The sequence below is a fragment of the Nelumbo nucifera genome, chromosome 7, assembly GCF_055504915.1.
Source record: "Nelumbo nucifera cultivar China Antique chromosome 7, China Antique-T2T, whole genome shotgun sequence".
Lineage (NCBI taxonomy): Eukaryota > Viridiplantae > Streptophyta > Magnoliopsida > Proteales > Nelumbonaceae > Nelumbo > Nelumbo nucifera.
Genome location: NC_142655.1, coordinates 13,239,723 through 13,267,207, shown reverse-complemented (window position 1 = coordinate 13,267,207; position 27,485 = coordinate 13,239,723). Strand labels below are relative to the sequence as shown.

The window sequence follows — 27,485 nt, the reverse complement described above, 5'->3', positions numbered from 1 at the left end:
TTTTCTATGGTGACAGCTCTTTTCTTTCCTAGTTATTTTTGTTGAGAACTGCCATAGTCACACTGTTTGTAAAGCTATAGACATCCTCCCATCTACATATTTCCCTCTTTACAGTGAAATGGTTACCTTTAAGGAAAAAATATCACTAGAGACAAAATGGCAAGGCTCAGAAAAGAGCACAATAAAATAGAGGAATGACATCTTAAACTTAGAGCAGAATGAATGGTAGTTTTAACAACATCATCAAATATAGAGATGACATGATATAAAAAATAAGGGTGTTATTTCCTATAATATGGTAGAACCTTTTTGTAGTGACTCAATTTCTCATCCCTATTTGAATACAACACCATTGAGCTTAAATTCGCTATTTTCTTGGCTTGCTCTTGCAATGTCCTCTCACGTTGGGCTTGAGCTTTCTTTTCCTCTTGCAACTCCAAGGTAATCCTCTCCCTCTCTAATTCACTCTACAAAAGGAAGGAGTTGTAATGTTTAATAGCTACTCTTGTAGCATTCTTTCACAAAAGCATGGAAAAAAATTGGACCTTTAGTGTTGCAACAAAAAAAAAATTCTGACCTTCAATAAGGTGTTTCGCAGATTAAGTATCTCCTCCTCAAAATGTTCTGAATTAGAGCCCTAAAATAAAATCATAAAGATTTACTATCAAATACTTCAAACAGTATTTTATTGAGACAAGTATTTAGAAAAGCTCTGAGAGTAACCTGCAATTTTGCCCGAAGCTCCTCAATCTCCTTTTTTTGACGTTTTAACAGAGCAGCATCAGTGAGAATCTGGCAAAAAAAGGTCATGAAGACAAGTAAATGCATGCATCCAGACAAGGACTTCAATGGTGAAAAAAGAGCAGGAATATCCAAATGAAAAGAGCAAGGATATAAGTTGAATAAGAACCAAACCTCATTAACGCGTGCACAGTTTGTTACGCGTAATGCTCTACTGGCAAATTGGAGACTGCATTTTGTCTCATCCACATGAATCTGCAATCATATGAAAAGTGGAAATAAGCATAAGCAATCTACTGAGTAGAAACTAGAAAGTACAGAGAAGGCAGCAGAAAACACAACCTGTAAAGGATAATCTCTATGGAGTAAATATTGCAGCAAAAGAAAGCAAAGCTTCTTCAACAAAATGAACAAGGTTCTTAGTGTCGATATCATAAAATCCAGTTGCATCCCCTTCCAAAGATGCATCTCCTGTAGCATCTCCCTCCAAAGAGTTGCAGTTTTGCACTAGATGTTCTAAGAAAGGAAGTGGAGGCCATGGCAAAACCACCACACCAATCAATTGCTGGAAATGGATTCAATTAACCCCACTACTCGCGTTGATTCTTCAGATTCTAATGGTGCTCCTGTTACTGATTTACCAATCAAAATTGCTGGAAAAAGATCCAATTAACCTCAACTCAGTGGACAATTAGAAGGACCAGTTCCCATAGGTCATTCTATTTTCCATTGACTCAACTGGAAATGTGCCTAAAAGTGCACCTTTCTCTATAATTCCACTGCCTCATTTTTCAGAGCCAAATGGCAGAGTGGATCTCACAAATCTTTTTCCACCACTCACTTTAGCTTCTTGCCCCGATCTAAATGCATCCTTAGAGAGCATTAGTTATAACTGTGGAACCAAGTTGGTCCTTAAACTATAATTAGATTATAGGAATGACTCATTTATAAAATACTAATTAGAAGGACGGCTACTGCAGTCCTATCTGTTACTCGCACTTGAACACAATAAGATTCTTCAAATTCATTTTTCTACCATCAAACCAAAATAAAGTCTCTGAATTTTGGAAACCATGAAAATATTTTCATCAATGCCCACAAAACAGGTTAGATTGAAGGGAGTAAACAAGGCATAACAAAAGAGAACCAAAGCTGTTCCCATGCTTATTTGGCATCATTACGATGACGTGGGGCCTGGGTAAGTAGTGGATCAACTTGGGAAGATCCTAGAATCTTCAATCTACTTTAAGATTCTCTTTGTGTAGTTGAGTTTGCTACTAAACAGGACTTATTTGGCTTTCTTACATTTCTAGACGGCATGAGTATTTCTGTAATTTTGCATTTGTAGGGGTTATGTTTGGGGACAGCTCTTGTCAACTAACATAAAATAAAGTAACAAATCAAGAAGAAAATAAGAAGAAGAGCTCTTGGCCAAACTTTCAGTCCCCCCCAACCTGCTCTAAACTGGACAGATTCCTCATAACTCCTAAGTGGGAAGAAATGTGGGGATCCTTAATAGCAAGAGGGTACCTAGAGTTACTTCAGACCATTGCCCTATTTGTATTGAGAAAGAAATCCCAGGGGAAGGCCCTTCTCCTTTCAGATTTGAGAATATGGGGTTTGAAGACCCTACATTTAAGATTAGGCTAAAGAAGTGGTGGGAGGAGGCACTCAGACCTTTGGGGAGGTTGAAAATGATAGGTTTCTCCAGGAAACTAAAGAGGCTAAAAGAAAAAATAAAATATTGGAATAAAGCCCATTTTGGAAGGTTAGAAGAAATAAAAGATAACTTGGTGGGGAGGATTGAGGAGCTAGATAGGAAAGAGGCTCTCAGAATTATTCCAAAAGAAGAAAGAGGGGAAAGATGGAATCAAAAGCAAAAACTGGAAGAGATATTACGGAAGGAGGAAATTTGTTGGAGACAGAAATCAAGGTGTCAGTGGCTTGTAGAGGGGGATGGAAACACTAAGTTTTTTCATTCGCTTGCAATTGGAAGGAGAAAGAAGAACTTAATCCTTAGTGTGGAGGAGGGACAAGTGGTAAGAGAAATGCAGGGGATTACAAGGATTTCTTTCGTAAATCATTTTAAGGAAATTTTCTCAAGCCCACAAGGAGTGTTGCCAGAATTGCCAGAGTTGGAAGGGGATGTTCTGTCAGAAGAGCAATCTCTTGCTTTAGAAAGGAGATTTTCTTTGCAAGAAGTCAAGGAAGCTATCTTTTCAATGGACTGATCAAAAGCCCCTGCGCCAGATGGTTTCTCCATGGCCTTCTATCAAATGGCTTAACAAATTCTTCTCCAAAGGGGAGGTTTCACCAGGAGCAAATGCCACATTTATCACTTTGATTCCAAAGAAGAGGGAGGCCAAAACTCCTAAAGACTTTAGACCAATAAGCCTCATTGGGAGTGTTTATAAAATTCTGTCAAAGGTCTTATCAGAAGGACTGAAAAAGGTGTTACCCTTGATCATCTCTCCTTTCCAAGGTGCTGTTGTAGAAGGAAGGCAGATTGTGGATCAAATCTTGGTGGCTAATGGAATGCGTTGTGGAAAGAAGAAAGGGTAGAGAAAAGGGGCAGGTTTGTAAAGTAGATCTAGAAAAAGCCTATGATGCGGTTAATTGGGAAGTCCTTCTAAAAATATTAGAAAGACTGGGATTTGGAGCTAGATGGAGGTCTTGAATTAAAGGATGTTTAAGTTCAGCTCATTACTCAATCCTAATCAATGGTACACCAAAGGACTTCTTCCCGGACAGGAGAGGAATTAGGCAAGGTGCCCCTATCCCCATTCTTGTTTACCCTAGTGGCAAAAGTGTTAAGTAGAATGGTGGCAAAAGTTGATGCTCAAGGCCTTATTAGAGGTTGGAGGGTAGGTATAAATCGGGAATTTGTTACCCATCTCCAATTTGCATATGACACTATCTTTCTTTGTGAAGGAAACAATGAGGAAGTGGTGGAAAATTTGAGGGTGCTGCTGAATAATTTTGTGGGAGTGACAGGGCTGAGGATAAATTTTGTGGGAGTGACAGGGCAGAGCAAATGCCACATTTCATGGAGATTTTGGGGTGCGAGATCAGAAGCTGGTCTATCAGTTACTTAGGTCTATCCTTAGGAGGAAATCCCAGGTCAATTGGGTTCTGGAAACCAGTTTTAGAAAGGTTTGATAGGAAGTTAGCCCTTTGGAAGAGGAATTATATTTCTTTGGGTGGAAAAATAACCTTGATTAGAGCCACTTTGGCAAACCTCCCCACCTATTTCCTTTCAACCTTTAGAATCCCTTCTAGGGTAGCAAGGTGCTTAGAGAAGTATACAAGAGATTTCCTTTGGAACCCAGGAGAGGAAAGGAAGGACCATTTGATTAAGTGAGAACAAGTTAGCAAACCTAAGGAACAAGGGGGTTTAGGAATTAGGAACATCCTTTTAAAGAACACAGCTCTACTAGGTAAGTGGCTTTGGAGGTTTCCCTTTGAGGGCAATAGACTATGGCACAAAGTGATTGAGAGAACTCAAGGGGTGGATGGAAATGGCTGGGATGCAAAAGTTTCCCCTCACAGTTCTTCAACTTCTCCTTGGAAAGCAATTCATGAAATCTACCCTACTTTCCTCAATTCCATCCGGTTCAATGTGGGACAAGGTAATAAAATTCTGTTTTGGGAAGCTCTATGGGTAGGGGAAACCCCACTTAAAGACCAATTTCCTGATCACTTTGCACTATCTAACCTCAAGGGGGAAGCTATATCCATGTTGGGAACATCATGTCCAAACGATGTGAACTAGAATTTGGGCTTTAGAAGGAGACCAAGGGAAAGTGAGTGTGAGTCTTTAATCCGATTGCTGGACCTCCTAGGGCAAATCCACTTGGACCCTTCGCTAGAAGACTCTAGAATTTGGGTAGGCTCTCCAAACGGCATCCTTTCTTGCTCCTTTTTCTTCAAAGTACTTGCTTCCCCTAACCTCCTAGGTGAGGATTTCCTTGTGAAAGAAATTTGGTGCAAACCTATTCCCCCAAAGATCCAAGCCTTCTACTAGGAAATATTCCTTGGTAAGGTAAAAACACTTGTGATATGCTGCAGAAAAGAAGGCCATGCATTTGCCTTTCTCCTCATGTGTGCTCATTGTGTAAGGAAAGTGGTGAGACCCTTTCTCATTTAATGATATCCTGTTCTTTTGTGACTTGAATTTGGAAATTCTTTTGTACTCTCTTTGGCTACAGGTGGGTTCCCCCTCAAAATGTGGCAAGACTCTTCAACCATGAATTCTTGAGACAGCAAAAGAAAAGAGGGATAGTAATGTTGAAAGCAACAAAGGCAGCAATTTGCTGGGTAATATGGGAAGAGAGGAACAACAAAATTTTCTTGGAAAAAAGTAGAACAATAGAGTAAGTGATTGATAGTATCAAGGTGAAAGTAGCCCATTGGGTAAAACCCTTGGATAGCTTTCAAGTCTTCTCATTCACAGACATTCTAAGAACATGGCCCAAAGTAGCACACTCTTCAAGAGTAAGAGATAAAGTAAGGCTGGAGAGGAAGCCACCAGAAGGCAATAAAGTAAAACTGAATTTTGACAGGAGCTCCCTTGGAAATCCGGGCATCTCAGGAATAGGAGTATTAAGAAATTCTGAAAGGAGGATATTGGTTATGTTCTCAGGACCGATTGGCACCGGAAACTCACTAAAGGCTGAACTATTGGCATTACTACAAGGGGTAAAGCTAGCCAAACAGCTAGGATACAGACATGTTGAAGTGGAAGGGGATTCAAAAGTAGTAATTTCATGGGCAGCAAACAACAGCCATACCCCATGGGCGTTTAAACATGTGATTAGGGAAGTGGAGAAGATTGCAAAGAAGGTTGAGGTTGAATTTAAATGGGTCCAAAGAAGTGCAAATGGGCTAGTTGACGATTTAGCAAAACATGGGGCATTGAGACAGCAATTATTCTGGGCTGCACTGTAATGAAGGATAGAATAAAGTGATTAAGGGGAATCAATAGTCCCATCACCAAGTTGTATAAACTATTTACAATCTGAATTTTAATAAAATACATGTTTACTAATCAAAAAAAAATATGAACAAATAAAGAAAACACCAAGATTTAATGTGGTTCAGCTCAGTGGCCTAATCCACGGGAAGAGAGGGAAAATATCCACTATGAGAATAAGAGATACATGGTTGACCTCTCTACAAACTCACAACAAAATATCCACTCTCACTCAACCCTAATCCCACATAACTAATGCCTTAAATAAGCAAAAGACCTAATTTTTATATTAGAATTTCACACAAGTCCCTCTTCCTCCCATAAAAACATACAAGTCCCCAAAATTTATCAACATTACAAATATACCCCTATAACCTCCAACACCCTCCCTGAAAGAAAACCCGAATACGACCAAATACAATATATCTCTCTACACCCTTCCTCAAACTTAAGGTGGGGAAACCAGCATGAATTTGCAAGTAAGGATGTTGAAGCACCCTCCATGAAAATAGGTGTATAGTTGAAGTAGCAACCATAAAACTTGAGATGTTGAAGGGGCCTCTTAGAAACCAAAGTTGGATGTTAAAAAGCTAAATGAACTCATGTTGGAAAACTAGAGTAAAGCCAAGTCATGATCTTAATAACCAAACTGAAGTTGGCCAACACTAAGCCAACACATATCATGCCAAACAATCAAATTTAGCCATCAAAAGGCCAATCACAATCACCGAAATAAAAAACCAACCACGTCAAACAACTAGATCATCAGAAATGCCAACAAAAATACCAAAACAAAGTTGACTAACAGAAAGCCAACTATGCTGAACTCCATAAACATAGCAAAGATTCAGAGTTGAGCAACGGAAATCCAACTATGAACTCCATAAGCCAGTTGAGGAATCGGAGTTGGTAATTGGAAAGCCAACTAGATAAAGTGAATCAAAATCCCATGTCACTGAAGGAGATCAAAACTCCAAGGGTTTCTTCAACGATAACTAAGAACTTATGAGCATAATAAAGGATCATTGCTGAAACTTTTCTTTGAAGAGTAAAATGAAAAATTTTATAGATAGAAAATAGAAAACAAGATACAAATCGGCCTGGGTGTGAAGATTATACCCAAACCAAATACCGCAACAAGAGATTACAAGACACAAAAACTAACAAAAGAAAACAGGGGACCCCCCTTTACACATATTTGTCTAGTCTTCAAGTTCAAACACCTCGTCACATCCGTCACCATCCTCATCCCAAATTAAATCTTGTTTCTGTCTGAGCTTCTTCTGCTCTTTCTCTTCCTTTTTCCCCATTTCAAATACTTCAAAAGCTCTTCTAGCAAACTCTTCACCTCCCCAAAAGAAAAGCCCTAAACTCTTGCCAATTCTAACTTCCCTGTCCACCAAACTCCTAACCTCCACTTTATCCCCCCTCCTTTTTTTTATCAGCTTGTTGAGACAAAACTAAACTACTCCCATCCACTTGGCTTCCTTCCTCCTTCTCATCCCCTAGCCCTGTATGAGGTAAGCAAACCAAATATCGATCATGATAATAGATCCATCATTCACCAAAATAGTCTAAATATCAAACCAAGCCACAAACAAGATCAGATCAGAACCAATCATAACAATGGAGAACCATTGTAGAAATTTTGCACCATAGAGACATTTTCTCGAACACCAAATAGTCACCTTGAGCTCCAGTATCACATGTTGATATTGATAATCACAAATAGACCAAAGAAGCTGTAGAGCTTCTATAATACTTCTTCAAAAAATTAGAACTCCCAAAGAAACACCAAACTTAGCTAAATGACCAACAACCAACCTTTTAGCAATAAATCAAACACTCGATAATGCAACATAGAAACCAGAATTTGCTTAAAGATATGAACTAGTTCAGATGCTAGGGGGCGTAACCCACAAGACAAGGAGGGAAAATATAAATCCTTCCAAAGAGGGAATCCTTCTAAAGAACCAACAAAAGAGAAAAATCCAAAAAAGCTTTAATAGCATTAAAAATAAGGACTAGAAGATGCCCTAATATACCAACCAGATCAGATTTCCTTGCCCAAATGACCCTTTGATCTTCTTTTTCATATAAAAACGACCTGAACTCTGAAAGCTCAAGTCTAGATTCCACCAGGTATGAGACAACCAAAAGAGAATCCAAATCTCACGTTACTTTTTCCTGGTTTCTGAAAGAAGCAACGAGAAGCAATAGCACCCCTTTTGGGGTCTAGTAAAATTCTAGAAAATTGATGAAAATACTCACAAATATTCTTCATTGAATGGTAAAAGTCCCTAACAAATTGCTTCATAGATTCAAGCACCACAGACCTCGCGTGAACAGTAACGTGAATAGATTGTTTTTTGATAGTTGAAATTGATTTCATTAATCAAGCAGAATAACACTTTACAAGCATCCCTATGGGAGGCACGAGGTGCAGTCTCGCCTAAACATTACAAGTAGTTAAAGAAAAGATTACACAGCTGCCCAAAATAACCGACCCCTAGCAGACCCTTGTTTTGCAAGATAATCAGCCAAAGCATTTGCCTCCCAACCCACCCACTGGTATCTACACGAAATGTGCCTTATTAAACATTTAACTTTTTTTATGTGATCCCTATAACTCCAAACAATGAGTCTGGATTTGACAACCAGCCCACAATCACCTTAGAATCCCCTTTAATTAATAGGTTCTCCACTCCTAGTTGATTAGCATTGTGAATTCTTTATACTGCAGCCAACAACTCAGCTCTTGTGGAATCCCCTATTCCCACCATGCCTGAGAATAAGGATATAATATTGCCATTCTCATTCCTCAGAACTCCTCCTATGCTTAGATGGTCCTAGGTTACCCTGACTGCTTCCATCAAAATTTAGTTTAATAACCCCTTCCAGAGTTAACCAAACTGTTGCAGCCCTGGTCTTCCTAACCGAAGTGTGCAATTGCAGCCCAGATCCTCCAAATGTCATCAAACGAGAAAGAACAGTAACATGAATGGTAACCGTGAACAATAACTCGATTTCTAGTCTTCCTTAGTTCACCGAACTAATTCCCACACTAAACCTGCTCTGATACCATGTCAACTAACATAAAATAGAGTAACAACTCAAGAAGAAAATAAGAAGAAGAAATAGAGAAAACACCAAGATTTAATGTGGTTCGGCTCGGTAGCCTACACCCATGAGAAGAGAGGGAAAAATATCCACTATGAGAACAAGAGATACATGGCCAACCTCTGTACAAACTCACAACAAAATATCTGCTCTCACTCAACCCTGATCCCACACGGCACAATCAATGGCTTAAATAAGCAAAAGACCTAATTCTATTAGCATTTCATATAGCCCCTCTTCCTCCCATAAAAACATACAAGTCCCCAAATTTTATCAACATTACAAATATACCCCTATAACTCCCAATAGGTCTCAGCCTAATAATTTCCCTTTGGTTTTATGTTTACAGTTGTTTGGGGGCAGGTTTAGTCTAATTTAGCTTCTTTATGTAAGCGGTTTGTGGGACAAGCTAACTTGGGGAGCAAGTTTCTTCCTTCGGAAGCTTCTTTCTTATTAAGCTTGTAAGGCTCTTTTGGAGAATGGTTTGGGTTAATGAACAAAGAAAGCTTCTCCAGAGAATTTGGTGTGATTGCCCTCACCCTTAGGTGTGATTTCTTAGGGTTTTCATCTCTTCTCTTCTCTTCTTTCTTTTATTAGCTATTTGTTTCTCTACTGCACATCTAAGCCTAAGTTTAATTGCAAGAATAGTGCTGAATCACAAAGATCCTGCATCATAGATGAAAACAAATCCTTTTAAAGTTGGTGAACTACATTACCAACTTCCAGAATAAGCTAGTATTAAATTGACATAACTTTTCTTTATATAATGTGGTAAGAATATCAAGAAATTAGCAGAAAAGTGCATCTTGAAATTAGAGAATTATTTCTTGGAGAAAAGTGTTAAAAAATAATTATTTGAGAAAATATTCATTTAAAAAGTCGAACTATAGGTACCAATTTTGAAAGAGCCTGTTAAAACAAAATAGCAACATGATTTCTGGGGCAAATGATTATTTGCTTCCAGAGACAGGTGTATCAGGGCTGTCAATTTTCTGAATGACAATTAGTTTCTAGGTACTATTGATTTGGTAATTGTCATCAAATTCATTTCTTAATAACAAAAGAAACTCCAATGGTTCTGGATCAAAATTATACAAAGAAAGTAATCTAGTGAATTACTACATTACTGGACCAGTAGAAATTTCAGTTATTATTTGCATGTTTATTCAGTACAACATTCAAATAATTCAAGTTACATAATACTACCTGTGCAAAAGTAATATTGCATATTATAGCAGTATTTGCATTCCCACCCAATGCTGGTTGCAAAATGCGTGTGAGTTTGCTATCCCGATAGGGAACATGACCCCTGATTCAAATGGTAAATGGTGTAAGGAATACTAAGAAGCCAACTAAAAATATGTACTTGACAAATGATAGAACTCACCCTTGGCTCTCAGCACCTTCACTCAGTTTCTTTATTACAGTTCCAAGTGTCATCAAGCTTTTATTGATGTGTGAACCCTCTTTCAGACGCACACCTTCTGCACCAGTCTTTGCAGCACGTTCTGAACCAGCCAGGTCCACCAAATTCTAAAGGGGAATTCAAGCAGTGTAAAAAATAAATAATATAGTAATAATGAGAGTGGTCATTAACAAGTGCAATGGAAGGGGAAATGAATAAAGCAAACTGTACAATTATCACACACCAGAACAGATACACGGACAGCATCACAGGAACTTCCAATATCTCCATCTTCAGATTTATCACGACTTTCAATTATCTGCAAATACAGGTGGGTTGTAGGGCTACATGTTTCCCATAATAATTCGTGTGGCCAAAGAGATAAGGATTAAGGAATAATTTCTTACCATTCGGAAAATTGTATGTGACCTACTGCTATAAACATTCATATTTGTCTCCCCAATGTGACGATGAGCTTCACAATTGAAAATAATTCATTAAGAACATGATATTGTAAATTACCTGAAACAAACTAACAACAAAGGGAGTGCATGAATGTGTCTGTGTGTAAATGAATGAGAAATAGAATAAATGATAGAAGGGGGGAGATTTACATTCTCCAAATTCCATGAAATCAAGGACTTGCTCTGGGGATGCAACAATCTCTTCTCTCAAACCAGCAACAAATATCCCTCTCTACCAACAGAAGGGAAAATTGAGCAAATAATCATTCAGTAGTCATCCAAGCTTACTATGATAAATTAATTGGGCTTTGGAGGGGAGATGCTACCTCAAGACTCTCATGAACCTGCAATTTCCGATGCTCAGGAGCTAATAAGTCATTTATTTCTTCATTATAGATCTCCATGTAGGACATGCGTAGAAGAAATTCTCGATCCATATCCTACAGATCAAGAAGCAAGATAATTATCTTCTTTTCCACAAAAAACCCCACAATAACAATTTTACAACAGAAGATACCTCCCATGAGAACAGACAAGGAGATATGCAGAATATTTTAATAATCTTTTCCTTCCACCAAAGCTCTTCTCAAAATATTGCTCTGCTACATATCATGTGCAAACCTAATGGTAGGCCCAATATCATTGTTGTTAGAATTAATTATTTTATTTCTGCTGTTAGGGTGCCGTCAGTCTAGGATGCTGTCAGCATGTTCTTTTCTTTGTTTAAGTTCTTATTATTAGGGTGGGCCACCAGGGGCATGCTTGTAATTTCATTTTTTATTTTACATCATGTTAATACAAAGAGGAAGCAGGGAGCCGCCAGCTTCAGTTTTTGACTCTCAAACACTTTTTCCTCTTCTCTTCTCTTCATATCTCTCTTCTCTCCTCTCCTCTCTCTCCTCTCTCTCCTCTCTCTCTTCTAGAAAGAAAATAATCATAATTTATACATTTCTTTCTATCATAATTTGGACACAAAAACAAGGAAACTAATGCAACTTTATTGGTCAGCATTTTTTCTTTTTAACTATTTTCATGGGCTATCAGCCCTTATTGTTGATAGTAAGCAGCTACCTCTTGTATAATTCGAAACAAATCATGCACTGCAAGAGGTATAACCCCTGGTTCAGCAGCTGTCCCTCGCATAGTATGTGTTTTTCCACTATTTGTTTGTCCATATGCAAAAACAGTGCCTGTACCAATTTAAAAATTACACACAAATGAATGAATTAACAATAGAAATGTGGTAAACAAAGATAATTTCTTTTTCAAACAAAATGTGTACTATTAAACCATGTTTTATCATTAACAGCAACTTTTTATTAATTAAAGGAAAAGAAATTACAGTGGAGGAAGTAAGGGAAAGAGCTAAAATCTCCTAACCCTCCCCAAGAAAAACAGAAAACAATTACAACACTGCCCAAAAGAATTGTTCCCTTCCCACCCCTTGTTTGGCCAGAGCATCTGCAAAGGAATTAGCAGTTCTCTTCACCCATTGAATCTGAATCTCTATTCCCCGAGTTGCCCATTCAAACTCCCTTTTTTCATTAGCAAATTTCCAAAGGTTATTACTTCTCCTTTAGCAGCTATCCTATAACCAGTTTCGAGTCTCCTTCAACAATTAGTTTTTGAATATTCAACTCCTATGTACTACTAAGCCATTACACGCAAAAAAAAAAAGATAAAAATACTAATTAGAGTATATCAAACAATAATAGAAGAAAAAATTGTTACAAAAGTGCTTTAGTTTCAAAATCACCAACCTCCATAATTACAAAAAGACAAATAATGAAATATATTTGTAGTGAGACTGGGTCGAATGGGCCCTAGTGTTCTTTATTTCTTTTAAGTAGTGTTTAAAAGTTATGTTTCTTAGTTATGAGCCTTATGGGCCTTCTTTTATATCTCTTTAGTGATGGTCACCCCATTAAGGGCATCCGAGTAATTGTACTCAGAGTCTCAGACTTAGAATTATTAATAAAAGTGATGAAAGGGGGCTAGAGAGAGAGATTCTAATTCTTCTTTTCTTTCTTCCCTTCTTTTCTTCTTCCATAACCAATTGCTCAAACTTCCTTTCTTCTTCTCTCTTTCTCTCTTTTCTTCTTTTCTTGCATTATCTGAATTAGGTGTAATTTTCAACTATATTGTATGCATCCTAGAATCCATTTCTTCTTAGCTTGCTGAGTCAAACCCTTGGACACCCATCAAAGTCTATCTACACATCTGTATCCAAGCAATACTGCTTAATGCAAACTAGGGCTGGATGGACCATATTAGTATCTCTCTCCTATACTCTCTCTGCCAACAGAGGTGGAAGCATTTCTTCAAGATTCAGAACAAAGTAATGAATAGGATCTCAACCTAAAAGGTCTTAATGTTGAGTATTGACCAAAAGTTTCTTTACCTATATTCTCAATTTTTTATCAATAAGGAAAAATTTTATTAACTTCAAATTTAAGGTATTACATCAAGGTAGAAATTTTTCCACCAAGAAACAAACATTAGAGTTTTGCCCAAAATATTTGTTGTCTAGCAGTCCTTTGTTTAGCCAATGCATCCACCATCTCATTTGCTGTTCTTCTCACCCATCTAAAAGAAACATTCATCTCACTTGTTAAAATTTTATTTCCTGGATTTTGTGCCTGTAAATCCATGGGATTTGGGCACTACTTCTTGTCCACAAGATAACCACTTGTGAATCCCCTTCCACCTCCAAGTTGTGAAACCCAAATTTCTTAGCAAATTTTAATCCCTGGAGTAGACCAAACAACTTTGTTGTCAATGCATCACCATTAGCCACATGTCCTGAATATAAGGCCAACCCCTCCCATCCCAACTGTTGCCTGATTGCCTATGTAACTGCCATCAAAGTTAAGTTTTACAAAGTTAGTTGCAGGTTGTCTCCACTCAATTATTGTTCATTCCTTATTTTGAACTGACAGTGCCACTTCCTTCCACTTTCTTAGTATATCATTAAGTGAGAAGTTTTTGGAAAACCTCCATGGACTTTACCCAATGTGCTACTTTTATTTTCACTGTTTCCAGGATTTCCAATTCTGTCCTACTCTTTTCATTGAATATCTTTCCATTTCTTTCTTCCCAAACAGTCTACATGAAGGCAGCCCTTGCTGCTTTCCACATCAACCTTCCTCTTTTCTTTGGTTGTCTCAAGAAATCTATGAGGTATACCTATATTCTCAATTTTAACCTTTTAAAGTTTGTAATATGCAGAAGTTGTCTTCAATTTATAGATTATATAACCTGAACATTGTCTTCATACAGAATCTTTTTTTCTATTAAATAGGGTCATGCCCCTTGGGGGTGCAAGTCAGGCCAGGTTAGGTCGGGTCAAGGTCAACCCTAGCCCAACCCAAGGTTTTAAACCCCCAACCCAAGCTTCAAACCAATCTAGTAAACCCTAACCCAACCAAACCAGACCTTCCATCCTCTTAAAATCTCTCAGATTCTCTTAATATTTGATTAAGAGACCCAAGCTTAATTTGTTTGACCATATACTAGCTGTACTTTTATTGGTATTTGCTTGTTTAGTGTTTTTATTGGTTCTTTTAGTACAAACGTGAAAAAAAAAAACTAATGTTTCAAATGATTAGAGTCTACTATGAAAGTATGCAATGGAACTATAATACATATGTACAATAGTAATGGTAAAGCTGGGTTCAAGCTAAACCCAGCCCAACTTGCAGCCTTAATGCCCCTTAATTGAAATGTAGGGTGTGTATGTCTGTTTATCACAAATATCTTTACTTATAAAGTAAAAAACTTGTGTTTACTATATAAACCAAAAACTTGGGTTATAAAAAGGCCTCAACATGGACCCACTTTATTAGAATGGTCTTTCTAAATGGATATTTTTAACTATTTAAGGCTGAAACACAAAACCACCAAACTAAGACATTAATTTAAAAAAATAAATAAACAAGTATTAAATGCTTCATGATAGTACATAAAACATTCCCCTCTGATCCCCTTTTGCATTGCAATGAAATGTTATTTTTTCTCAACCAAAAAAAAACATGGCTGGTTGCTTTATGTCTACAGAAGAGACGTTAAATGAAGCAAGAATACTAATTTGTATGACCAAAAGGACCCATATGGTCTTCTATCAAAAAAATACTCAATGTTAACAGAAGAAATACTCAATGTAAATGCTAAAAAAGTAGAAGGGAATAATTTCATTTCAAATGGCATCATAGACTGTGTTCGGCATCCATCCAGAGGAGAAATGATTCTAAGAATGATTCCTTTTACAATCAATTATACATGATTCTGATCCTCATAATTATATTTATGTGTTTGGCAGACTGATCCTGAAAATCATATTTACCATTAAAAGAACGAGAATGGCATTTAGATTGATCATATAAACTTCAATTCTTTGGACCATTTTTTTGTGTGCTTATGTATTTGTATTCAATATTGAAACCATCCATACAACACCTAATTATGGATGTAGTGATGCATAGAGGACATCTCATAATATTGTCAAACATGTAACGTCATAGTCTTAAACTAAGTATATACAACTTCATTGATCAAAAAAAAAGTATATACAACTTCACCCGCTTACCACCTAATATAAAATGCTACAAACAGCCAATAAAAGGAGAAACTAACGACGCAAAATTATTTCTCATGAACATTCTTCCCTCTCTCCACAAATTATCCTTATCCACCTTTTTCAGCAGCTTACACTTAATAAACAGCACTTCACCTTCACTTCACAATATAAAACTCAAGCATCATAGTTTTGCCTATACTATGAAGATGGCATCGATGAATCTGATCAATTAACACACTAATCATCATCTCCCATCAGTTTCATTACCAAATTATGTCATATGATTAGAGAGAGAGAGAGAGAGAATTATGCAACATATAAAACAAGAAGGCTAATAATTTGGTCTTCACCCTACCGTTGAACCCACGAAGAGCCGCAGCAACGATCTCTTTGGTACGAGCTTCGTAGACTTCAACAGTTTTACTGTCTTCTCCGAAAATACGATCTGTTGAGACATTACAAAGACAAATGGTACTTAAAGTGGGGAAAAATGGACATTTGAGATTTCGAAGGGAAAAAAAAAACAAAAAACGAAGAAATAAGATAGAATGGGCACCGAATTCGAATTTTGTAGGCTGGTTTGCGATTGAGATTGAATTTCCGGAGATCCTCCAGGGACTCGTTTTTGCATCATCGGGAGAAAGAGGCCTCGCCCTCACTGAAACGAATATTCTTTCCATATTGATCAATGTGTTATAAAGATAGATGAATCAAACCAGAGGTTGCAACGAAAAATGAAATCCTACTTCCCCCTCTCTCTCTCTCTCTCGCTCGCTCTCTCCTCTCCTCTTTCTAGACTATGTTTCTAGTTCCCGCCATCGAGACTTCATATGTCAGTGTACTTAATTTACCAAAATAACCTTCCATAAAGTCATAATGACACACCACTTGCTTTGGGCTTTTCTTGTTTAATAAGCTAAACAAGCCGAATTTAGAATTCCTTTGTTATCCGTTGGACAGTGTAACAGTGACCACTGAACATATATTTAAAATGACTAAATTGGCCCTCTAATGGTTTGCTGAAATATCCCAAAACACATTAAAAAAGGGATAAGCAATGTAAAAACTGGAGATCACCTGGTTAAAGTGAAAGAGTTTAAATGGGTGTTTGGCGAGATCGGCTTCGGTCAGGACAAGCCCGTGCTAACACTGCCCCAACAGCCTCTTGCAACCTCATCGGGCATCAAATAAATTACATGAGTACGGAGATGTTGTCGTTACGGAAGCCGACAAAATGGAATTAAGAAATGGAAAATCAATGGAATTAAGAAATGCATTTTTTGTGGAACTACAATCCAAGCGAGAAATCATAATTTTTGAGAACAAAAACATATTTTTTATAAAAGAGAACAAACATTTGTTCTTCATGAACGGCCAGTTAAGATATCTCTGGTCCTCTTCTTCATGCTCTGTTTGTTGGAGATTCAACCATAGAATTGACTAAAAAAGTGAGAACATGAGACCAAACCTTTGTGCCGGAAAAGATTGAAGATTGCTCTGTTTATTTGGAAACCCATCGATCATACCAACTTCTTCTTCTTCATCATCATCAAGCTCTACGGTTCTCGTGTTCTACATTGGAATTTGGAAATCCATCTACTGCTCAGTCCATGATAAATTGAATCATTACTTTTTAGATTATGATTTTACACGTGCTTTCATGAAATCTTTTTGGGTAAAACACAAAAACCTCCCATATAGTTTTATTGTAACAAATACCTCTCTTAAACTTTTGAGAAACTCAACAAAAAACTCCCTTAACATTAGTTTTTTATTTTTTTATTTTTTTTAAGGATAAACATAATATATTACTCAGAATAACAGAATACATAGTTTTGTGCAGGGGGAATAGAAGAAGGGTAATGAGATAACAAAATGTGTTTTCTCCATTTTTCTAGTTCATGAGCAGGAACATTATATGCTAAAAATTTGAGAGAGTTAAAAAAAGAAAAAAGGTTGGTAGTGAATATTAGAAGTCCCAGGGTTGGCCAATGTAAGGAAAACCGATGCTGAAGTGCATTAACAACCATTTGAGAATCTGAGCAAATTAACATATTGGATTTCTCCAGTTGGCGAGCGAGCATGAGATATTCCTTGAAAGATTGCAAAAAGTTCAGCTTCTTCTATCGATCTCAAAAATTTTCTTCCTCCTACAATTTGTAAACATTCCAATTGAGTGTTTAAAATAATAACTCCAAAAGAAAAAATAAGATGGAGTAATTTTTCCTACATATGTAAAGATGATACAATTAGTATTAGGATTAACGTGTAGGCTTAACTGTGGATGAAAGCTTGGATTTGGAGAATAATCTGTTGAAGTATCCAATATTCGATTAAAAATAGTATTAACTTTTCGAATAATCCACATATTTGAGATATTAGAATCCTTGAAAACTTTTTTCCATTCCTGGCAAACCATATATAGTATAAAGCAATGGCATACCAATTAAGAAATTTTCGAAAATCAGACTTGTTTGGAATTTATTGTTCAAGATCAATTATGCATTCAATCCAGTTAGGATAAGAAGAAGTGTCTAAAATAATGTTATAGGGATAAGCAAAAAGCATAGATTAAGAAAAGGAACATTCAAGGAATAAGTGATTGATGGATTCTGGATTGGTTTGACAAAAAACACAAGTTTGATTTTGATTTCGACTAAGTATTTTATCCTTTATAAGGAGATAATTATTTATGATACGCCATAACAAAAGTTGATAATGAGGGGGGCATGAAAGGCGCCGGATCCATTTAATACAGGATTTCACATGATCATTCAAATGAGGCAAATAATCCTAGAGTAAATCATTGTAAGCAACTGAAGTTAAAAATTTCCCTGAGAAATGATTAGTCCAAATCCGGGAAATGGGAGTGCTTGCAGGAAGGATAGGAGTTTGAAGTATGTCTGAGGTTTGGATAGCACCAAACAAAGTTTGGATTAAGGGTGCATTCCGGTCACCATTCTGTATAAGATCAGTAAAAGTATAATTTAGTATATTTGCATTAATAGGACGATGGATCCTTTGAAAGGAGTTATTGTTTTGGATTAAGGTACATGGCAAATTGAATTTGGGGAGTTTATTGAGACAAGGAAACCCACCTCATGGAACAGGGTTTGGATTTTGGGAGCAGTGGATTTCCAAAAATAAGAACTGGTTTGGGGGATAAACCAAGGAAAGTTTTCATTCAAAGGTAGATATTTCGATTTCCAAATCTAAGCCCACCATTTACGTTGTTGATTAAGATAGCACCAGACAAGCTTTTTAAGGAAAATAAGATTAACCAGTTTTGTTTCTCTGACTCCTAATCCTCCATGAGCTTTAGGTAAGATTAGTTAATTGCAGGTTTAATTTCTGCATATAACCTTTGGTTTTAACTTCAATGATTTTGATAACTCAACATTAATTGAAATTTCTGCACTAAACTCACACTAACTAAAGTGCCTTCGGGTAGCCCTATTACGAAGTTTGTGGACTGCACAAAATAACTAGAGTTTAGACTTTAGAGCTTGAAATCAAGCTTTTACTAAGAATGCTTGGCATTTATGAGGGAAAGGGGGAATACAACTAGACAACACAACGACGTCAAAAAACATGTAATGCTAGCAACTTGGAGTTGGCCACTGTCAAATATTCTCAACTTCTCAGGCAACCACATCGTTGAGTGCCAATCTTGGGTCTTGATAAATGGCTCAGGCGTGCCCCAAAACAGAGAGGATTTGTATCTATTTTATTTTTCATCTTTTTTTTTTTCCTGTCAAATCACACAGATATTTATAAAAGGAATTAAAAACAAAAACACTTCTTGTAACAAAAGAAAAATGAAACAAAAGCAATTAATTCATCCTGCCATGGGATGATTGGAGTTGCAAAGCATACAAAAGAAGAAAAAACCCATCATTCAAGCACTTTACAGGCTCTATTTCAGTCATGGTGGTAGGCTATTGAATGGAACTTATCAATGTCCATTTGCGTCAGTGGTAGAAGGGTAAAATTGGTATTTAAAAAAATGGATGCATCAACTAACATTTTCCCTTTACCCAATTTTTTTTAGGTTAAACTATTATGTTAAGCTTTAAAACCTACTTTTAAGTTTTGAAATTTTCAGACCAATTGTACATTTATGAAATTTGTTTTAGGCGTAGATGAAAAATTGGTTGCTAAGTATTTCTATATTTTGATGTTTTTTAGGTGGGTGACAGATGGTTGATGTGGTTTATACTTTGTAGTAAGCAAGTATGAATTAGTTAATACAAATAATACCAACACTTCAAAATCCAATGGTCTAATGTGTTATCCAGAGGGTATTTTTGTTAAGAGATTGGCTTCCCTTAGGGCAAGCCTGTGCCCACATAGTTCCAACCGTCATTTGCAACCTTAGATTGAGAACATATTTCCATAAAATAAAACACATAAGTATGGAGATATTCTCAATACAAGGCTGAAAAGGCTGTTCTAATGAGCTTTTCCCTGATGGAAGCTGAACTCTTTGTTAACCATCATCATATTCTTTAAATTTTTTGGTAAATAAAGAACCTATTCTTTAAATTTTAAAATTTAAACAAAAAAATTACATTTTTTGAGTATTCTAATGAAATTTTGTCCACAACATGTATTCTAATGGACCTTAATTCTTTTTCTTTTTAATTTTTACAATGGTTTTTCATGAACTATAAATTGGTTAGTAGTTTAGGATCAATTTGGTTTACATGAATAGAGGTCTATAATTGGAATCAGTCCATTCCAATTACAACTACTTTGTTGGGTAGAATTGGAATCCCATCTAAACCAATCATAACAGTCCATTCTAATTCCCAATGTGTGGTTGGATGATCATGCTTGTAGTGTGTATAAGGCTTTTGCTTTTAGGAGATCCCGTTATGGTCATTGAACCATTAATAGATTAGAAGAACCAAACAAAATTACACAAAACTCTAATTTCATGTTTTTTAACGCCTTTATTGTTTATTCACTATATCTCTAAAGCTGCTATATTGTCACAGGTGACTCCTTCGTCGCGCCATCAAGCACCTACCGTGAGCCATCAGAATGCCAACCGCGTGCCTTCATGGTGTCAACATGTGTGTCATGGGTGGGCCTTGCATGTATTTTGTAAGGGGAGACTGCCAATGGCGTTATTGTAATTACATAGTATGATTTTTCATCCTTTTGATTTTTCCTATTGTCACTCCCCCAAAAGCTTAACGTACTATTTGAGGGAAGATAGGTAGTCAAGTGAGTCATGAGCATGTAAAGGTTAAACATGAGATCCCCTCGACACTGAACTGTGTGCTTATGCTTGACATCCATTAATGCAATACAATTTGCCTTTTATCTAATTCGTGTGCTATCTTTATTGCCTTTTCTTGTGTTGTTGCTTGTTGCTTAAGCTTATTTATCGCATTCGAGTGCCGCACGGGATTCCAACGACTAACCCCGTGACAATATGGCAGCTGGAAAAGCAAGATATTGAGGCGGCCTAGCAGAACGAGGATGTGCCCCCTTTGTTTTCAACAGTTTCATATGTCAAGAAGGCAACAATGGTCATCTAAAACCTCGGACCACAAAAGGTACACCACAAATACTAAAAGCACCATGGTAGAACAGCTCACCTTTCTTTTTCGGATTGTCCTTCAATCTATTATATCCGGTTTGCACTCAGATTTTCAGAATTTAGAGTACTCTTTTTGATAGACCCCTCATGACCTAAGAACCTGGAGAGCTAGATCCAGGCCCAAATCAAAGGCATGGGCCTTCAGTCCTCACCCATAAAAGAAACCATCCAACTGAGGATTGCCAAAGCATGAAACGGTGCAAAATTTTTTATGAGCATGGAAAAATAGCGACCCCACTCCAAATTGACGAGGTTGTTCAATGTTCATGATGAACAAAACCTGAATAATTTAGAAGAACCTACTAAGTCTCTCAAAGGAAAGAGGAAAATTATTTACAGAAAAAGCACCAAACAGAAGTGCCTGTCACCTTATTACAATAACAGTGGTTTGATGGCAAATGCAGGAAAACAAAGCCAACACCTCATTGTTGACCTTGCCTTTGAGGCAAACACTCTCCCCTCAATTACATCGACAACCTTGATAAAGGATCAAGGCTTCCGTCCAAATGAAAATCTTATGTTGGAATTGCCAAGGCTTGGGTCGGGCCTCGGCAGTTCGAGCTCTAAGGGAGCACCTTTGGACCCATCGACCTGCTGTGGTTTTTCTCTCTGAGACAAATTAAAGATTCACTCTAATCGTTTTGGTCATATAATCCTTGCTAACTACGGCTTTTCCAAAATCTAGTAGCAGTTGAACCTGCTCTCATTGTGGGGGGCTTGTTGTTTGTTGGTTGAATGACATAGATGTGCAGATAATTTCTTTCAGTGAACACATAATTGATACGATGTTAACCAGTTTTGTTTTTCTTTCTAATTGGAGATGTACCTTTTGTTAATGGTAATCCTGACCGTAGATATAGAGAGGAAGTTTGGGAAGACATCAGAATCATAGCTCAGTTAGTCACACACCCTTGGCTCCTCATGGGGGACTTTAGTGTCATTAGTATTAGTTTAAATGAGAAATCGGGAGGTTCGCAAAACATCAACCACAGTCTCCATGATTTTAATAAATTAATAGATGATTGTCACTTGGTTGACTTAGGAAGCTCAGGTCAATGTTTCACTTGGTACAAATGTCAAGATAGTCATGACTTGATATGGGAATGATTGGATCATTTTTTTTTTTGGCTTCAACTGATTGGCGTATGCAATATCCTAAGGCTTGGGTCCTGAACGAATCTATATATCCTTGGCTCTGATCATGGACCAATTATTCTCCATTGTCAGATAAGCATGGCTATCGCCCTTCACTTTGAAGGAATGTGCGTCTCGCTCGCACACAGAATGCAAGACAATTGTTGATGAAGTTTGGCAGTCTCCCCATGGTACCCACCTAGGACCAAAGGCAAAGTAACCGCATCCACTCCTTGCAAAACAAAGAAGGTATTCTGGTTTCCTCTGAGACAAATTGAGGAGGTAATTCTTTCCCACTTTGAAGAGCTTTTTAAATCATCCAACCCAAACACTACCTTTGATTTCTTAGACTGTATTCACCCAGTTCTCTCAGAGGAGATGAGCACCTCTCTTTGTAATCCTCTATCTGCAGGAATGGTTTGAAAGGGAGGGGTACAGTCCCAAATAGTTACAATTTCACAAGCATTACTCTTATCCCCACGTGCAAAAGCCCTCAGGACTCAGGAGATGAATCATTTCAGACCCATAAGTTTGACTAACGTGGCATATCGCATCTTTGCTAAATTTTTGGTTCACAGACTTCACCTTTTGCATTCCCAATCAAGCGATAACCCGGAAACTTCGCTATTTCTAATGATTTGATAGTTAATCTTCTTCTGTTCCAAAAATAGGTTGCGGCTACTCTTCATTGTTTGAGATGTGGAGTTAAGGAAAACATCATGCACATGTTGTTTACCTGTGACTTTGCTAGAGCTGTTTGGCTTGCAAGTGGCTTAGCCATTCGGACTGATACCATCTCTCACTCATCCTTCACAGGTTGGCTAGTGGAGGTCTTTCAATCATAACATGGGATCCTCTTCCCACTCCCCTCAATGGTTACAAGCGTTTACGGTAGTGTATGTTGGGAAATTTGGAAGGCTCAAAACATAGCTATTTTTAGAGGTAAACAAATTTCGCCACTACATTTTGCAGAGAAAGCTTAAACCTCCTTAGCAGAGATCAACTTGACCATAGAAAGTTCTTTTGGGCACCCCATGGATAACCCTTTTCCCACCGTTTCTATGTGATGGTCCCCTCCTACCTGAAGGCAGATCAAAGTCAATGTTGACGCAAGCTTTCAGGCTAAATCCAATTTGGTAGCCATTGCTTGCATAATTAGAGATCATGAAGGCCATATCCTACCTGGCCGAGTTTTGGGTACCGACTGCAGAAGGCGCTTAGGATGTATGGAGGCTGCTGCTTTTGATCGAGTATCAATCAATTTTGAATCGGACTCAAAGGGAGCCGTTTCCGTGGTTCAACAATTTATGTCAGATGTGATTCAGTCCAATAAAAAAACTATAAAATATTTCAAATTATAACAAAAGAGAAAGAAGAAAAGAAGGGAGAAAGAATAAGGATTTCCATGGTCTCCTCTTCCACCTCTCTATTCTTTTATTAATCTTGTTAAGATGGATTAAATTACAAGTTTGCCCTTAAGTGGGTGTCCAGCTCATCAACATACTTAAAGGAAGCATAAAAACAATTAAAGGCCCATTAATAAACATAACAAGGAAGAACTAACAATAAGATAGTAATAGGCAAGGGCCATTCAACCCAGTCTATCTACAATGTCAAATGATACTTCGACACTATATCACCCTCTGGGTTCTATTTGTTGGAATATCAAGGCCTTACTGGCCAATATGTTAGCATACTCTTTGAATCATATTTTGAGAAATTGTAACGCTTTGGCTAACTCTTTGGCCAAGCTTGCTCTGTGGCAATTTCAACTAGGTTCTGCAGCCTCTGTTTTTGAGTTTCCTTTTAATGAATTACTTCTTGAGTACAAAAAAAAAAAAGAACAGAAAAGAAAAGAAAATACTTGGCATTATTAACAACCAAAGAGTATGGAAGAGAAAACTTCCATTCAACTTGATCGTAAGCCTTATGGATCAAATTAAAGTAAGAAACTCCCATAAATTCGCCTACTCTAGTGCATTGAGTGCATTACTTCCAAAGTTATGATATTATTGTTAATTACAAATTTTCTTGTTACAAAAGCATTTTGATTTGGTTTGATGAGGTTGGGATGAAAAAGGCAATGATTAGAAAAGAATGTTACATTGCAATTCATTGATTCAGTTAAGCTACTAACAGATAAAATGTTTGTGTTAAGTTTGTTAACATGAAGGACGGAGGACAAAACAAGGGAGTTAGAGGCTCTAATATTCCCTTTGTTGGAGATGGGATTAAGTGACCCATCAGTAAGGGATATCTTCTCTCTATCAAAGAGGAACTGATGTGAACATAAAAAATGATAGATATGCTAGTCATATGGTCTAAAGCACCATAATCAATAATCTAATGGATTTTATAATTACTTGAAGTTGTTGCATGATTTGCAAAAGCATGAGTACCTAAGTGAGAAAATGCGGATGAAGAGGTATTGCCTGGGGAGGAAGTTGCAATAGTAGTCTCTAAATGATTAATTAACCTTCCATATCTCTCAAATTCTGCCTTTACCGCTGCCAACTGCTAGCAACATTTGCATTTTGGGCTTTCTAGGCTGACCATTTTTCTTAAAGTTGTTGTTGTTATTGTTCTAAAACCTTTCTGAGAGAAGATCTGGATAAAGTTTACAACAAGTATCCTTAATATGTTTCATTTTTTTGTAGTATTCACATATCACCTCTTTCTTCTTAGTCGACCCCTTAGGTTTTATTCCAGCATGTGCAAAATGTTCTAAAGGTGGTCCCTATATCTGCACTTGCTGCCTACTCTCTTCACTGCTCACTATAGAATATGCTTGAGTATGAGTTACTTTATCCTTGGCCAGAATATTTTGTCTCGTAATATCAAACTCAGGGTTAAGTCCTATAAGAAATTTAAACACCTTGTTTCTTTCCATCAATTTTCTGAATGCCTTTGCATCCTTAGTGCTAGGGGTGCAAATGGATCGAATCATGATCCAATCCAATCCGAGATCCAATCCCATTTGGTCGATTTTAGACCACCCCTGTTCGTCTCTTTGAATCAGACCGGATAATAGGATCCTATCAGAACTTGGATCGGATTTAAGATCACCCCCTATCCGATCTGAGAAGATCCGATCCGATATATATTATATATTTATAAATATAAATATATAATACATATATTATTTATTTATAAATTTGTTATATTATTATTTTTTATAAAAACATGTATATATATGATGAAAATAATTAAAAAATACATGTATTTTTTGTTTTTACTTTATTTAAATTAGTATATTTTAATAATTTATTAATTTTTAAAGAAAACAAGTTGGATTAGATCATATCCGAAGATCCGACTTACCGATATGTTTCAAATTCAAATAGAGTCCTATCAGATCCGATCATATCCAACATGAATAGTGTTAGATCAGATTCGAATATACCCTGATTCGAATCCGATCTGATCCGTTTGCATCCCTACTTGGTGCTCTCCCATACAATTGTTTCCATAACATCAATCTCCTGCCATAGTGACTTCAACATTGAGTAGTAGACAACTACACTCTTCTCCCCCTATCTCAGATTGTTCATATCATTCTTCAACTTATAGGCCCTTGCAACATTCAATTTTTGAAAATACATTTTTGCAACACCATCCAAAATCTCCTTAGTTGAAGTCATCTAGATATAATGTTGACTTATGTGAGGTTGCATAGAGTTGACTAACCATCAAATCACTGTGTAGTTCTCCTGCATCCATTTTTCATATGTAGGATTAGTCTCTGTCGATTTCTCCTTAATACTCGTGAGAAACCCTAGTTTACCTCTACTATAGACATAAATCTTTATAGATTGTGTCCAAGCCAGATAATTTGTACCATCCAGTTTGATTGTAGTCACTCCAATTAAAATGGAATCTATGAGACCAACCTTGAACACCGGGATCTACTTCATTTCACTTCCAGATTACTTCATTAACCAAATGAAAAACAAAAAAACAAGGTTTTCAATCTTTATAGACCTAAGGTCAATTCAATACCTAAATGTCCCAAAACTAGGATTTCACTGCATTCGGCTTCTAGGGAGAAAGAGAAAAAGAAATAATCGCTCCTACTAGAGCTTTCCAAACCTCTTCCAATTGCAACCACCCACTTCTAGAGATCAAAAGGAACCCCAAGCCTTGAGCACCACACCCAAACAATTTCTTTAACCTGTAACTCGAAACTCTGTAGTTGGCTAGGGTTTTGGACAAAAGATCAACAACCCCACTTTCTTGGCAATCTATAACCAAATTTTGACTCTCTAAACCCTCTACCAACTAGGCACAAAAGTCCCATGAATAATTAGCAACTTATCTCTCCATACGCTCTTCTAATCGAAGGGTGTATAGGAAAAGAAAGGAAAAACAAAAAGGAAGGAAGACCCACTCTGATGCCTAGATGTGGTTCAGTCAAATAAAAAACTATAAAATATTTTAGATTATAACAAAAGAGAAAGAATAAGAAGAAGAAAACAACAATACAAAGAAAATGAAGGAAAAGAAGGAGTTCGATGATCTCCTCTTCCACCTCTCTATTCTTTTATTAATCTTATTAAGATTGAATAAATTACAAGTTTGCCCTTAAGTAGGCGTCCGGCTCATCAACATACTCAAAAGAAAGCATAAAAATAATTAAAGGCCCATTAAGAAACAAAACAACTAGAAAGAATTAACAATAAGATAGTAATGGGCTAGGGCCCATTAGGCCCAACCTATCTACAATGTCAAATGATACTTCGACACTATATCACCCTTTGGGTTCTATTTGCTTGGATATCAAGGCCTTACTAGCCAATATGTTAGCATACTCTTTGAATCATATTTTGAGAAATTGTAAATCTTTGGGTGACTCCTTAGCCAAGATTGCTATGCGGCAACTTCGACTAGGTTCCGCAGCATCTGTTTTTTGAGTTTCCTTTTAATGAAATTACTTCTTCTTTGAGTACCCAAGAAAAAGGAAAATACTTAGCATTATTAACAATCAATGAGTATGGAAGAGAAAAATTCCATTCAACTTGATCGTAAGCCTTAGAGATCAAATTAAAGTAAAAAACTCCCATAATTTGTTCTACTCTAGTGCATCGAGTGCATTATTTCCAAAGTTATGATATTGTTGTTAATTACAAATTTTCCTGTTACAAAAGCATTCTGATTTGGTTTGATGAGGCTGGGATGAAGAAGGCAAATACTTTGAGTAATAATTTACACAATCACTTTATAACTTACATCAGAGTGACCAATGGGCTTGATTGCTTGAGGTCGACAACTGCTTCCATGTTCTCATTTGGAATAAGAACATGCCTTCAGCTTTTGTTACAAGCATCCTATGTATAGGGTAGGGTTTTTTTACTCTCTCTCGAAGAAAGAGGGGAGGTGAAGGGTCCTCTCACCATATCCTCTTCCCCTCCTTTCTCATGTATGTGTATACTTATTTTTAAATTAAATCATTAAAAATATAAAAA

General features: G+C 36.9%; 1 protein-coding gene across 14 annotated transcripts in view; it reads right to left on the bottom strand.

Annotated features, from left to right (window-relative positions):
* LOC104611318 (P-loop containing nucleoside triphosphate hydrolases superfamily protein) overlaps window positions 1-16,084 on the bottom strand; it is a 98,981-nt gene extending 82,897 nt beyond the window's left edge. For 13 of the 14 annotated variants that reach the window (XR_016078871.1, XR_016078874.1, XR_016078872.1 and 10 more), the window contains exons 1-13: window positions 15,835-16,084; window positions 15,634-15,723; window positions 11,774-11,892; window positions 11,029-11,142; window positions 10,853-10,934; window positions 10,646-10,713; window positions 10,483-10,557; window positions 10,221-10,366; window positions 10,040-10,142; window positions 916-996; window positions 724-792; window positions 578-637; window positions 306-467 (exon numbers count right to left, since the gene is read on the bottom strand). Coding sequence is in view for 8 of the 14 variants with exons in the window: in XM_010278321.3 (XP_010276623.1) it covers window positions 306-467; window positions 578-637; window positions 724-792; window positions 916-996; window positions 10,040-10,142; window positions 10,221-10,366; window positions 10,483-10,557; window positions 10,646-10,713; window positions 10,853-10,934; window positions 11,029-11,142; window positions 11,774-11,892; window positions 15,634-15,723; window positions 15,835-15,958 (1,293 nt within the window). In the remaining 6 variants the exon portion in view is untranslated. The remainder of the gene's footprint in view (window positions 1-305; window positions 468-577; window positions 638-723; window positions 793-915; window positions 997-10,039; window positions 10,143-10,220; window positions 10,367-10,482; window positions 10,558-10,645; window positions 10,714-10,852; window positions 10,935-11,028; window positions 11,143-11,773; window positions 11,893-15,633; window positions 15,724-15,834) is intronic. The other variant, XM_010278326.3, reaches the window with a different exon arrangement.
* Window positions 16,085-27,485: the final 11,401 nt, after the last annotated feature.